Source organism: Pelodiscus sinensis, chromosome 14 (assembly GCF_052426305.1).
Source record: "Pelodiscus sinensis isolate ZL-2025 chromosome 14, ASM5242630v1, whole genome shotgun sequence".
NCBI classification, from domain to species: Eukaryota; Metazoa; Chordata; order Testudines; family Trionychidae; genus Pelodiscus; species Pelodiscus sinensis.
The window spans coordinates 14,125,375-14,139,352 of record NC_143065.1 but is presented as its reverse complement, the minus strand read 5'-3'; the positions used below and the strand labels follow the sequence as shown (position 1 = coordinate 14,139,352).

The 13,978-nt window shown below is 38.7% G+C and overlaps 1 protein-coding gene across 10 annotated transcripts in view; it reads right to left on the bottom strand.

Annotated features, from left to right (window-relative positions):
- Positions 1-13,978, bottom strand: part of SCAPER (S-phase cyclin A associated protein in the ER) — a 406,842-nt gene that overhangs the window by 218,445 nt on the left and 174,419 nt on the right. For 9 of the 10 annotated variants that reach the window (XM_075897363.2, XM_075897366.2, XM_075897364.2 and 6 more), the window contains 2 exons: positions 6,696-6,832; positions 170-235 (listed from right to left, as the gene is read on the bottom strand). In XM_075897363.2, coding sequence (XP_075753478.1) covers positions 170-235; positions 6,696-6,832 — 203 coding nt within the window. The remainder of the gene's footprint in view (positions 1-169; positions 236-6,695; positions 6,833-13,978) is intronic. The other variant, XM_075897365.2, reaches the window with a different exon arrangement.

Genomic DNA, 13,978 nt, shown 5'->3' with positions numbered 1-13,978 from the left:
ACTGAAGTGGTAATGGCACTGAATTTCTGTGTTAGGAACTGATCTGTAGGTTAAAAAGGACAATATAACCAAGTTTCAAATGGAAAGTTTACCACAATGGCCCTTACCAAAAAGTTTCTGAGGCATGCCTTCAAAAAACACAAACTGAAGTAAACAGTTAAATACTTACTTTGCTTTGTATGGTGATTCAGAGGTGGCATTTTTTGCTTCAATTAAACTTTCATATTCTTTAGCCCTGGGGGGAAAACATTCATTAACACTGATTATTCTTTAATTATTCAGTGTTTGAAAGCCAATTAGATAATTCTAACATTTAATTTATTCTACTTCATAACACCATACAAGTCATTGGGCATCTCTGAAAATCAAGTTTATTGTAAGGTTTTTTTGTACTGGTTTCTAAAAAACAGCCAGGGACTTGAAAAGTTATAGTTAATACTTTAACTTCACCGGTTGTGTACTTAAATTATTGTAAGCTAATTTTTAAAATCATAACAAGTGGAATGTGCAGCAATGGTGAGAGAAATATTATTTTTATCCTGAACATATCACTGCAGGAATAAATGAAAACATTACTAATTTTGATATGTCTAATGGATCAAAAGATAGCTTTATCACAAGTGTTAATATTCAAATTGTTAAATACATGAGGGTACACTAATGATGGTACTATAACAATAAGATGTACATCTCTAAAATAAATTGCTCTATGAATGTCCGCATTACTTTGGGAAATGTAAGCAGGGCTCAAAAGCATAAACCTGTGTAGACACTTAAATATATTCTTGTTTACAATGGCCACATGCCAAAGTAAAGGAAAGTTTGAGACAATACTTTTTTAATGCTGCTTAGTGTGGTTCCGACTGGTGATAGCCATCATCAGTTCATCAACCTAAGACAGGATTCATTAAAATTTAATATATTTGGTAAATCACATTTAAACACTATGATTATGCAGAAAATTTAAATTCTTACTTTTCATAGTTAGAACCCCATTGTGAAAGAAATATCAAACTGAGTAGGTAGAAAATTCAGCTTTGGATTCACCAGTAAAACCTCCACATTGATTTCATACTTAGAAAGAAAACGACAGCATATGCTGAAACTACTGTGGAGAGGCAGTGACAGCTGAGTTAGGGAAGGCTGCTACTCAGGACTGATGAGGTTTTATTTGTAACTCTGTCACTGACACAGTCTCTAACGTGGGGCAAATCATTCAGATTTTCAGAAAGAAAAATTAAGCTACTTCTTTAGGTGCCCAAATGGGAAATGAGTTGCATACTAGAATTGCTCTCCCTCTTCCCTCGCCAATACCACAAGAGGAAGGCTTCAATATGGACCCCTGCTAATGGTCATAACGAGAGTCTTGATTTCTATATTGACTGTTTCTGCAAATGTGCTCGAGCTGACATTATCAGCAAGCAACATCATATAACATATAACCTGAGCCATGCAGAAGGCAATGCTATACACAGCCTCAAAAACAATCCTATCATCATAATCAAAGAAACTGACAAAGCGGGTGCTGTAGTCATCATGAACAGAACAGATTATGAACAGGAGGCAACCAGACAACTCAACACCACCAGATTCTACAAGCCTCTCTCCTGTGACCCTACTAAGGAATACCAAAAAAACCCTGAAACAACTGCTTATGAAACTCCCTGATGCTGCTCACGACCAAATTTACACTAACACCCTCCCTAATCCCTAACTAGAAGCTTTCTATCTGCTACCCAAAAGACACAAAAGTGGAAATCCTGGACAACTCATCATCTCAAGCACTGGCACATTTACAACAGGATTATCTGACTATGTCGACTCCCTCCTCAGAATCTATGCTACCAGCACGCTGAGCTACCTCCACAACACCACTGACTTCCTGCAGAAACTTCAAAACATCAGTAATCTACCTGAAAATCCCATCTTGGCCACTATGGACATAGAAGCCCTTTAAACCAACATTCCACATGAAGACAGATTACAGGCCATCAGGAACATCATCCCCGATGATAGCAAAACACTCCTGATTACAGAGCTCTGCGACTTTGTACTCACCCATAACTACTTTCGATTCGGAGATAATTTGTATCTTCAAGTCAGCAGCACAGCCATGGGCACCTGTATGGCACCACAATATGCCAACATCTTTATGGCTGACCTTGAACAACATTTCCTCAGCTCCCACCCCCTAACATGCTTACTTTTCTTATGCTACATCGATGACATCTTCATCACATGGACCCACAGAAAAGACACTCTTGAAGAATTTCACAAGGATTTCAACAATTTCCACTCCATCATCAACCTCAGCCTGGACCAGTCCACACGGGAAATCCACTTCCTTGATACTACAGTACAATTAAATGATGGACAAATTTCCACCACCCTATACTGGAAACCTACCAACTGCTATACTTACCTTCATGCCTCCAGCTTCCATCCCAGACACATTTCTCAGTCCACTGCATACAGTCAAGCCCTAAGATATAACTGGATTTGCCCAGATTCCACAGACAGAGACAAACACCTACAGGATCTATATAGGGCATTCCTAAAACTGGAATACCCACCTGAAGAAGTGAAAAAACAGATTGGTAGAGCCAAAAAGTACCCAGACATGAACTACTTCAAAACAAACCCCAAAGGGAAAACAACAGAATTCCGCTTGTCATTACCACAACTTAAACCCCTTCAATGCATTATCCACAATCTACAACCTATCTTGGAAAATGATTCCTCACTCCCACAGGCCTTGGGGGAAAAGGCCTCACTTACAGACAACCCCCTAACCTGAAACAAATTCTTTCCAGTAACCATGCTACACAGCTACATCATAAGTATCCAGGAACTCAGCCCCGCAATCAGCCCTGATGCCAACTCTGCCAACATATCTACACAAGTGATTCATCACTGGAGCCAACAACATAAGCTACCAAATCAAAGACTCATTTAATTGCACACCCAGTAATTTGATCTATGCCATCAAATGCCAGCAATGCCCCACAGCTATATATAGCAGACAAATTGGACAGTCCCTACGGGAAAGAATCAATGGACACAAATCAGATACACATAAAGGGAACTTACAGAAACCTGTTGGAGAACACTTTAACTTACCTGGACACACATTAACCAAATTGCTGTTTTGTTACAGACCAACTCCACAAGCCAAATACACAGAGAGGCGTTGGAATTACAATTAAGTCAAAGTTTAATTCTCATGCTAATGGTTTAAATAGAGATACTGGATGGCTGGGACATTATCAACCAACCAACTAATGAAGGTACCAATGGTTTTTTATGTCTGGTTTTAATTGCTAACTAATGGTTCTTACCTGCCTCTTTTACCTATCTAGTCGTTAAGTGCTCATAGACTATCTGTTGTTTTCCAGTTCTTCCAGTCACATACATACTCAGCTTTCTCTTTGATTCTTATCTATACTCTGCTTCTTTCTGTCCCACCCCCTCCCATTTTTTTTCCTTCTTTCCCCCCTTCCCCCCCGCTTCCTTCTTCCCTCATTTATTTTGGTTCTGGACATCCAACACTCTGGTCATCTGAGGATCTGGGATGTGCCCACGAAAGCTCATGATACCATCAACATATTTTATTAGTCTTTAAGGTGCTACCAGACTATTTGTTGTTTTTTAAGTTTTTCCTGTTGTTTTGCATTTATCTACTGTGAATGTCATTTGTCCACTCATCTTGCTTCATTAAGTTCCTCTGAATTCTCCAGTCTTCCTAACCTGACTAACCAAAGTCATTTAGAGCAAATTTACACAACAAAAAAAGTTGTGGAGCAGCGAGTCTCAGAGCCCAGGTCAACTAATTCGAGCTATCTCTTCCAGTTGAAAAATAGCAGTGTTCATATGTTTGGGCCTGGACTCTGAAACCAGATTTTAGAGCCTGGGCTCTGGCCTGAGCATCTACATTGCAAATTTTAGTCCCACAACTTGAGTCCCACAAACTTGAGTCAATTGACCTGGGGTCTGATACTCAGTGCTGTGTTTTTTTAAATTGGAGTTTAGATGTATCATTTGTGTCACCTGAAAGTTCTTCTACCTTGCAACAGTAAATGGCAAATAGTACTCCCCTTTCCAAATCATTAATATAGTATATTAAACATGACTAAAGTTTGTAAGAAACCTTGTGGCACCCCACTGATGAAAACTAACCAGTTAGTCTTATTTTTTTTTCTGTCTCTTATCCAGTACAAAGGCATTGTAACTTGAAGTATGGCCCAGAAAAATAAACCAAAAATTAATATTCACCTGAAATATGTACCACAACAATCTTCTGTGAAAGGAAGATTTTAAATGAATTATAAATTAGAAATCACAAAACATATTCTTTCATTAGTTTCTTCAGGTCTATTGTACTGTCCCATTTTATTATTTAGTTTTCACTGACCATTCATCTGATATGAAGACATTGAAACATTATTTAGATAGCATCACATACATCTGGGATAATTTACGTAGATATATATCAGCTGTTATTACAGCACCAGTTTAATGGCTTTGGGTTATAAATATTATTAGTAGACCAACAAAACTTTTACACAGAACTAATAAACCATTGATCACAATTTGCCCTTTCATTCACCTTTGATCTTGGTTGCTTTCATATTCTGGTTCTGATTTAAGATCTAGCATCTCATAAAAGCAGTGTACATGTTTGGGTTTCGACTCTGAAACCCAGTAAGTTGGAGGGTCTTCAGGTGTGGGTTAGTCAAAACTTCATTCAAATTTAAAAATTTACAATATGTATATAAAATAATTGATAAGTTTCCAAGCCTATGAGAAGTTTCCTATGACCATGCTGATATAAGGTATATAGATAACTCAACTTAAGGCTTCCTGGGAATTTTTAAATTACTTATTACTATCTCACTTTAATATTTTGGGGAGAGAGAGGGCTGGGTATAGTTAACATTTTTAAATCTACAGACCAGCTAAGATCTGAGCTGGTTTTGAATAGTGACCCAACTGTTTGGCGGTCTTAGAATTTGGATTATTGCTTGAAATAATGGTATGAAATAACTCATTTCATAACATAAGCTTCTGCTTCATCTGTTTTAATCATATAATCTAATAAAGTTGTCTTTGGTGTTTTGCATATGGGAAACCCTTCTACTCCACACCTACAATGAGATTTCATGAGAGCATCAAGGCAGTATTTATCAATATTACGATGACTTATTAAGGTGTCAGCCTATAAGCCTAAAAATAAAGCAAAAGCTGCACACTTAAAATGCAATATGCTGCCAAATACTACCAAATGCAGTATATGCAAAGTCTTTTTACTAAGGTTTTGTTTTTGCCTCTTATGGCTGTGCTTAAGAATTAATAGTTAAATGCTCAACACTAACAACTATATTTTCTTTTCAAAGTTAATGACCCTTGGCTACTCCTTGACATTAAAAATATGAGTATTAAATATCTTGCATTTCATATTTTTCTTTTTCTTTAGATTTTAAAGCATTCAATACATATTTCAATATTGTATTAAATGAAATCTATTAACCATACCACATTATTATTAGTGATGTAATTATAAATAATGCTTTTCTAATATGCCAATTCATGTGACACATGAAAATTCAATATGTATTAACAGGATGTGTCAGTTTTTGATGCCAACAACAAATTGGCTTGATCCTGAATTCCTGGCCCCGGGGGCAAATTTCTCACTTAAGTCGCTGGAACTTCTGAGAGTAAGGAATGCAAGACTGGACTAAATGAGTGCAGTAAATCAATAATATGAGTAACTCTCTACCTCTACCAATCAGGAACCCAAAAAGTAGAGTCTGACTTTTAAAACATGCACCTTATGAAACAGTAAATTCTAATTTGGTGGTCTTATAACCAATGACAATAAAAAAAACCTATCACACAAAAGAACAAAATGGAAAGGCAAGAATTTGAGGTGACAAAATGATGTCAGAGCAAGTAAATCTGCGCAAGATTCAAGTTATCATTATTGCATTGTAGTAATGTTAAACATTTTATTGAAATTATTGTTTTACTAAATTTATTCAAATAACTCCTTACCATAATTAAAAATAAGAAAGAAAAATACATTTGTGAATGCTATTCAAGTTAAGCTAACCTGAGCTAAAGACATTTCAGTTATCAGACACTATAGTTCATGATATAAAGATGCACTGCATATAATTTGATCTGCAGATGTCACTTTTTAGACTAATGATAAACTACAGGTCTGAAAACTCACTTTCCATTTTAAGATATTTCTAACTTTTTCTTGTTGTGACAGGCAACAAAATTGATTAAATCCAGCCATGGGATTTGACTCTACAGCAGGGTGGCGTCTATTTGTTGATTACTATTGATTTTCTTTGATACTTCATTTAAAAATCAATAGCTAAGAAGAAAAATAGGCATGGTTTACACATACTTAAACATACTATTGTATTCTGAAAGAGGCTACAGTTTTGGCAGGGCACTGGCATCCAATTATGAGAAAAGCTCTTAACAGGTGAAAGCAAGGGCTCCAGATCGATATTCAGTTTTCTTTCCCAATCAGAGAAGTGGCTATAAATTAGGCTCATCAGTGTTATTTTCAAGATATTTCTGAAGCAAATAACTTTACACTTTTTTCAGTGTTCCATAGCATTCCTGTTAAAGGACAAAAGATAAAGTTTACAGAAAAGCTATAAAAATATTAGCACTACCTGGAGTTCATCCGTGCCTTCAGCTTTTTGGCCTTTTTTTTAGTTTTTTGCTTCTCTTCCCCATCTTTTAAAGGTTCTACTGGAACAGAGCTTTCAATCACAATATCAACAATGTATTTCTTCAATGACAGGTGCTCCTGAAGAAGACATTGAAATAATATTCAATTTTCATTTTTACAGCAAGTGAAGGAACTAAGAATTCTATGTCAAAAGAACATCAATGATAAATATTTAACAAAAGGTCCAAAACAATTGATGTATATAAACTTTTGTTCATATCTTTTCCTTGTCATCTGTCCTTCTACAAACCAGTAGTATGACTGAATATTTCTGGAAACACTTTCTGATAATTACAAACTCAAGACATTCATACACACCCTTTGATCAGATCAAACTGAATGAATAAGTCATCATTAGCTCAAAAAAAGGCAAAAGCACACACTACTTAATCAAAAGTAGTTTTACAAAATTTAATACAAAGCCGATATGATATTGATGGTGCAAACACTTACAGAACACACAGTTCCACTTATTTACCCGGTCATAATTATATTATCTTCAATAGGACTTCTCACACACTTAAAATTAAGCATGTGCTTCACTGTTTACAGGATCAGAGCCTATATTCGGCAAAACCTGAATTTATTTCTTTTTTTGTCCTAGCTAACTAATAATGATGAGGGGACATTTAATCCATCAATGTTTCTGTGAACCACTGACAGAAAAGCTTGCTTTAAATTTCTTATAGCAAGTAGCGAAGGCTTGTTATATCATTCTTAAGCTACTAAAATATTATTTAATTATATTATGCTGGGTGGAAAGCCAATGAAAAACAAACAAAATAAAAGCAAAAGCAAAAAACAAAATAAAGCAATAAGATATGCTGCTCATAGCAAATCTTAACTACTAAGAAAGCACCCACAATGCATCTGTTTTGAATATCTGTTTATATATCACTAAAACAAGTAATGAGTAATTATGTAACCAATAAAACATTTCCATATACCTAAGGTGCATTTTGAGGTGAAAACAGAAGATTTAAGAACAGATTTAGCTGTAGAATAATTATTGGGGTTCCCAAAATATCCCAGGATATCTTGTGATAGCAAGCCTCTAGTATTGGAAAATACTTGGAGTGGGGCACCAATGGCACCAAAGTGCCTGTAAACCCTGCTCTGCTTACAAATCTGCCCCAAACTGACCAGGATTGGCCAGGATAGGGCATGTCCAGGCCAGCCAGAGAATGAGCTGAATGCATTATGCAGTTTCTCTAAGTGGGATTCTTCACAGGCAGTTAAAATGTAGCCATGTAACTAAAATGTACTATTTCAGTTTTTGTATAATATAATAAAAATCCTTATGCCAGGGGTTCTCAAGCTTTTTGGCCCGCATTCCACCCTGTTGAATACAGACCTTTCTGTGCACCACCAGTCAACTACCCATGATGACAACAATAGGTGGAGGTGCGAGGTATGGCTGGGAAACTGGGTGCAGGAGTGAGTTCAGGGTGGGGAGTCTAAGCGGGACGTAGGGTGCAAGAACTGGCTGAGGGGGGGTCTGGGAGTGAGGGAGGATGCAGGAAGGGGATACTAGGTCTGCGTGAGATGTGGGGTGCAGGAGTGAGCTGAGAGTGGAGGTCTGCATGGGGAGTAGGGTGCAAGAGTGGGGTAGGATGTCTGTGCTGGTGTAGGGGTGGGAGGTTTGGACATGAGGATGGGGGGTGCTTACTGGCTCTAGGCCACCTGCTGCTCCCAGGCACTGACCTCTGCTGCTCCCATTGGCCATGATTCTGCCAGCGAGAGCAGCATGGAAAGTTTCAAGGTGAGTGGTTTCCTGCACTGTTGTTCCCCCAGCCAGGGGCAAGCGGAGCAGCAGCACATGGAGCTGCTTCTCCCCCGCCCAAGCCAGATCTGTTCTGCGAGACTCATGCCCTGAACCACAGCGTGAAGACGACATTGGTACTTCAACCTCACAGGGGCCAGGGACACAGGGCTGGAGCAACAGCATAAGCTCCCCATTGCAAGGGGGAACAAGACCCACACCCACCTACAAGACAGTTGGACCACACTTTGAGAACCACTACTGCATGTTATGTGCCTCATGTAATTTGCCAATCACTCTTTCTGACTAGCAGTGCCGTTGGTAGAGATGCATCTGCCAGGCTTCCTGTTTCTGTCAGTGATACCAAGGCAGAAACAAATCAGAACAGTCATAGTGACTAATTATGGTCACCATATGGCATAGGACTTGTTGATATAAACCAGCGATGAGCAACCTACACTAGGTTGACCGACTACCTAAGTATCAGTTCTGTAGAAAAGGACCTGGGGATTACAGTGGATGAGAAGCTGGATATGAGTCAACAGTGGGCCCTTGTAGCCAAGAAAGCTAATGACATATTAGGGTGCATTACGAGGAGCATTGCCAGCAGATCTAGAGAAGTGATTATTTCACTTTATTCGACTCTGGAGTATTTTGTCTAGTTCTGGGCCCCCCACTACAAAAAGGACGTGGACGCATTGGAGAGGGTCCAGCAGAGAATGACCAAAATGATTAGGGGGCTGGAGCACATGACCTACGAGGAGAGGCCGAGGGAGTTGGGTCTGTTTAGTCTGCAGATGAGAAGAGTGAGGGGGGATTTGATAGCAGCCTTCAACTTTCTGAAGGAAGGTTCCAAAGAGGATGGAGAAAGGCTGTTCACAGTAGTGACGGATGGCAGAACAAGCAGCAATGGTCTCAAGTTGCAGTGGGGGAGGTCCAGGTTGGATATTAGGAAAAACTATTTCCCTAGGAGGGTGGGGAAGCACTGGGATGTGTTCCCTAAGGAGGTGGTGGAATCTCCATCCCTAGAGGTTTTTAAGTCTCGGCTTGACAAAACCCTAGCTGGGTAGATTTAGTTGGGATTGGTCCAGCCTTGGGCAGGGCACTGGGCTTGACCTCCTGAGGTCTCTTCCAGCTCTATGATTCTATGATTGTAGTGAGTAGGCCACATAGCGGCCTTCCTTCATGTCAGTGGGCCCCAAGATTCGCTGGTTGGGTAGTTTTGCTAATTGCACTTGTGCACCTAAAATTCGCAGGTGTGCCCATGAAAACTTAGCAGCGCTTCGACTGGAAGCAGAGAGAGCGCATGGCTCTCGCAGTCAGTGATGTGCGCAATCAGCACATACTTCTCTTCATGTGCCCCTGCTCTACGTGCGTATCACTTTAGTTATACTGGTAGGAAAAAAATTATGTGGACAGAAGTCAGTAGAATCTGGCAACTCTGTGTATGTGCAAGAGTAAATAAAAATGTCTGATGGGCAACACACAGAACCCCAATGGCGGCATGCAGTTCTCGGGCCACAGGTTGCCCATCACTGATGTAAGCAATAAGGCAGAACTCTGATTTGTATAATTACAAATAGCTCTGTACTTTGTAGTGATAACATTTCGGTATGAATGAAGGACGTATGTGTTAATTAGATAACCTGGAAGATCGTTTCTAGGCTCAGATGCATCAAAAAGGGGAGAGCTGGAATCTCTGTGGTCACAAACTCCTGTCAGGATGAGAGCAGACTGACAAGCCTGAAGTTAGAAGCAAGCACTCCTAAGAAATCCCATCAAAACCGGGGGGGCAACACCCAGAAAAGTCACCAGTAGACTGATGTTAAACATCAATGAAAACAATCTCCAAATAAACTTATGTTGTATAGTGACTGATTACAACATGATGCAGCAAAATCCATAGACTTGCATGAGAAGGGATTTCTATAAGAGATGGAGTGCCTTGCAAGGTGCTGTCCACAGCCTCAGTGCATCGGAATTGCTACTGACAGAACCAAGCTCCCTCCTTGCATCCAATGTAGCTCATCACTAAGTCGGTCCAAGCCTCTGATTTGTAACTATAACATCAGTGGTGGCACAGAGTGCGTGTGTGCGTGCTTGCACACATGATGATTTCTGTATTATTCTTTTTACATTCTTGTATTCTCAATAAACATGGTGTATTGCCTTTGTTCTGAAAAGATCCCGCATGCTTCTAAGCATAAGAAAAGCTGCCCAGGGATGGTAATGGTAGAAACATTGATAACCGTCTTCCACAGGTCACTCTCAGTCAGTGAGGCACAGCTGCCACTGCTCCAACTAGAATGAATTAGCTCTTCATGTATTTAACCACACAATCAGCTGATCCGGCACAGTGCGACTCCCCCTCACCGGATGCCTTGCCCCCTCTCCTCCGGCCCCTCCCCAGCAAAGCGGCGGAGGGTTCGCCGCTCACCGCACCGTTCCCCACTGACTCCTCCTCGCTGGACGCCTTGTCCTCTCCTGTTTGCAGGCCGGCGGCTGAGTTTCCCCAGCTTGCCTGTCGCTAGCGGCTGCACGGGGCTCTCCCACCTCCCTGCAAAGTGGCAGAGAGTTTGCCGCTGGCCATGCCATTCCCCGGCAACGCTCCCTCGCCGGACACAGTGCAGGTCCCGGCAGACCCATCACAGGGGCATACTCCCAACCCAATCCCCCTCCCCTGTGCTCCCCTTCCCCAGAGCCAAACACCTCCCCTCCCTTCTGTAACCCAGTCCTCTTTCTCTCCTAACCGTATGTCCCGGTCCCAACAGACACCACTGCTTGAAACGCAATTCCCAGCTTTTCCATTATTTTCAATGGGAAAATTGACCCCGCATAACACGTTTTCACTTAACACGATCATTTTCTGAAACATATCTATAGTGTTAAATGAGGAATTACTGTATAATCATCATATATCCAGGAACAAAATTTTGGAAGGGATATAAACACTTCAGAGAATAAGCTAATCATTAGTTGATGGGGATTACAAAAATTTTTTCCTTAGGAGCAAGTTATGCCATTAGGCTCCAATTCCAAACTCACTGGGTTCATCTAGACCACACGGAACGGTCGAAAGAGGATATGCAAATTTGACCATTCTGCGTAGTCTAGATGAGCCTAAAAATATTAATGGGAGTCCTTCCATTGACTTCAATGGGCTCTGTCTATTTGCAAGGTTTTTCTTATGCTATTTTGCAAGCATCTTGCCCTGGCCACCATAAGAGAGAATATTTAGTCAAATGAACCAGAGGAGTGATTTCAATTTTAATTTCTTAATGTCCTACATTAAAATAAATTTCACTACATTTCATAATTGCATATTCAATTACATTAATATTTTTCATTATATTTGTGGCATTTTTACTTTTTTTTACTGAAACCCTTTTAAAACTTTTTATAAATGTATATTTAATTTAAAAAAACTTGCAAATACAGAAAATGATATACAGATAAGAAAAAGTAAAGAAAACAGTTTTTCCACGCATGATTTAATAAAAGTAATCCCAACTCCAAAATTTTTGGTACTGGGAGGGAGAGCAAAATTATTCCAAAAAGGTTAACATATAATAAAAATCAGCTTTTAAAATCCCTCAAAAACATACCCCATAAATACAAAGGAGCCAGTTATGGCTTTCCAACAAACCCCAGTTATGGGCAGTATGTAACTGTACTGCTCCAGGAGCTGACCTTAAGCAGATTCTGAATCACTAGCTGCTTCAAAGTTCCCCCTGCTCCAGAAGAGACATATACTGTGCCAGCCCAAGAGCTGTTACAGTAAGGAAATTATTTCAAAATAACTTATTTTGGAAATAACAACTCCCAAAATTCCCCAAGGAAAGCAGGAGCACAGATTTTGAAACAACCAGCCCAATATTTTAAAATAACAGGGTTGGTAGTTTAGATGCTCCACTTCTTATTTCAAACTAAAGGCAGTTATTTTGAAATAATTTTCTAGTGTAGACCAGGGCTAAATGTCCTCAGTCTGATTGGCATGTAAAAAGTGGAGGCAACATATACATGATAGGTGTAGGAAAGTAATGCTGTATCTTATGCCATTTTATTGTTATTTGCGTGTGCACAAGAGACCTCAAACTGAAAAATAATTCTTAACATTTCTATAGTTACTGTTAACCCACTTTTATTTCAACTAGTGACTCATTTCAACTGATTAAACTACTTAGCTTTTTTAAATCAAAACTTCTGCATTTATCTTCCATATTGAACAAGTCTTGTAGAAAAAAATAGTATTTGATCATGTAAATTAAATTATGGATCATAATGCAAATTTACAAGGGAGCCAAATTACGGTTATGCAGACAATAAAAACAAACTATCATTTCATAACTTTTAAAATGATGACTCTTTTAATGTAATTGCTGTATGTAATTTCCTAGGCATTTGAAAAAGAAAAAGGTAAAAAAAATTATCAGCAACATGTGATCCAATTATTGGTATAATTCTAAATCTACTTCTGCTTCCAAATGTGATTAAGATATATATTCATACCTTCCAGATGTCATTCAAAAGTATTTTTATTGCAACTAGTAGAAATCACAGATTTCCATATTGTATCTTAACTGCTTGGGATGATTAAATTTAATTTGAGCTAATGAGCCTGAGGCATGGAGGAACATGAAATTAACTAGATGCATTAATTTCAGTTGCTATATTCATTTGTAGTACATTCATTAGTATGTTTCTTGGATAGCACTGAACACATTGAAGGACAATATAAATGAGAAACTGCTCACTTATTATTATTAAACTTTGAAAATTATCAGGATCATAATCAGAAGAGGCCCTGTCTTTTTAAAAAATGTAATTAAAACTGAAAAAAATAAACATTTAAATTAATAAATAAAATCAACTAGAGGAAAAAAAATTCTGTGCCTAATTCTACAGCAATACAGACAGTATGTTCCAGAAAACAACTGATCATATTTTCTTTTACTTGTCCAGGAAAAATGTACGCCTCTTAAAAACTAAATTAATCTTTGTGACATTTCCTGGAAAAAAGGCTGCTTAATTTTTATAAAACATTACAGTACAATCTAGCCTAGCAAAATCAAAATAAGGCAAAGTGAATGTTAAACCAATACTATGGCTAAGAAATCAAGCCCACCAACCTCAGGAAATTCTAAAAAGTAAATAATACAATAATAAGTTGGTCATAGTGCACATCCTATATATATTAAGGATTTAACATTTAACAAAAGAAAAATTAATAAAACTCCTCAAACTCCTGGAGACATTTGGTCCAGAAGGGAAGCCACAGGAGTAAGCCCCTAGTAGTGTTCATCAAACTCTCACAACCACTGTCCTTCTAGTCAATACTTGACTGCTTCTGGTGAAAGGATAGGTGACTTAAGATCCTTCAGACTTTGCTAGAGCTCAGAAGGGATAAGCAACATATACACTGTTGAACCAAACCTGTGTGGTCACAAGTCTTATCAATGCTT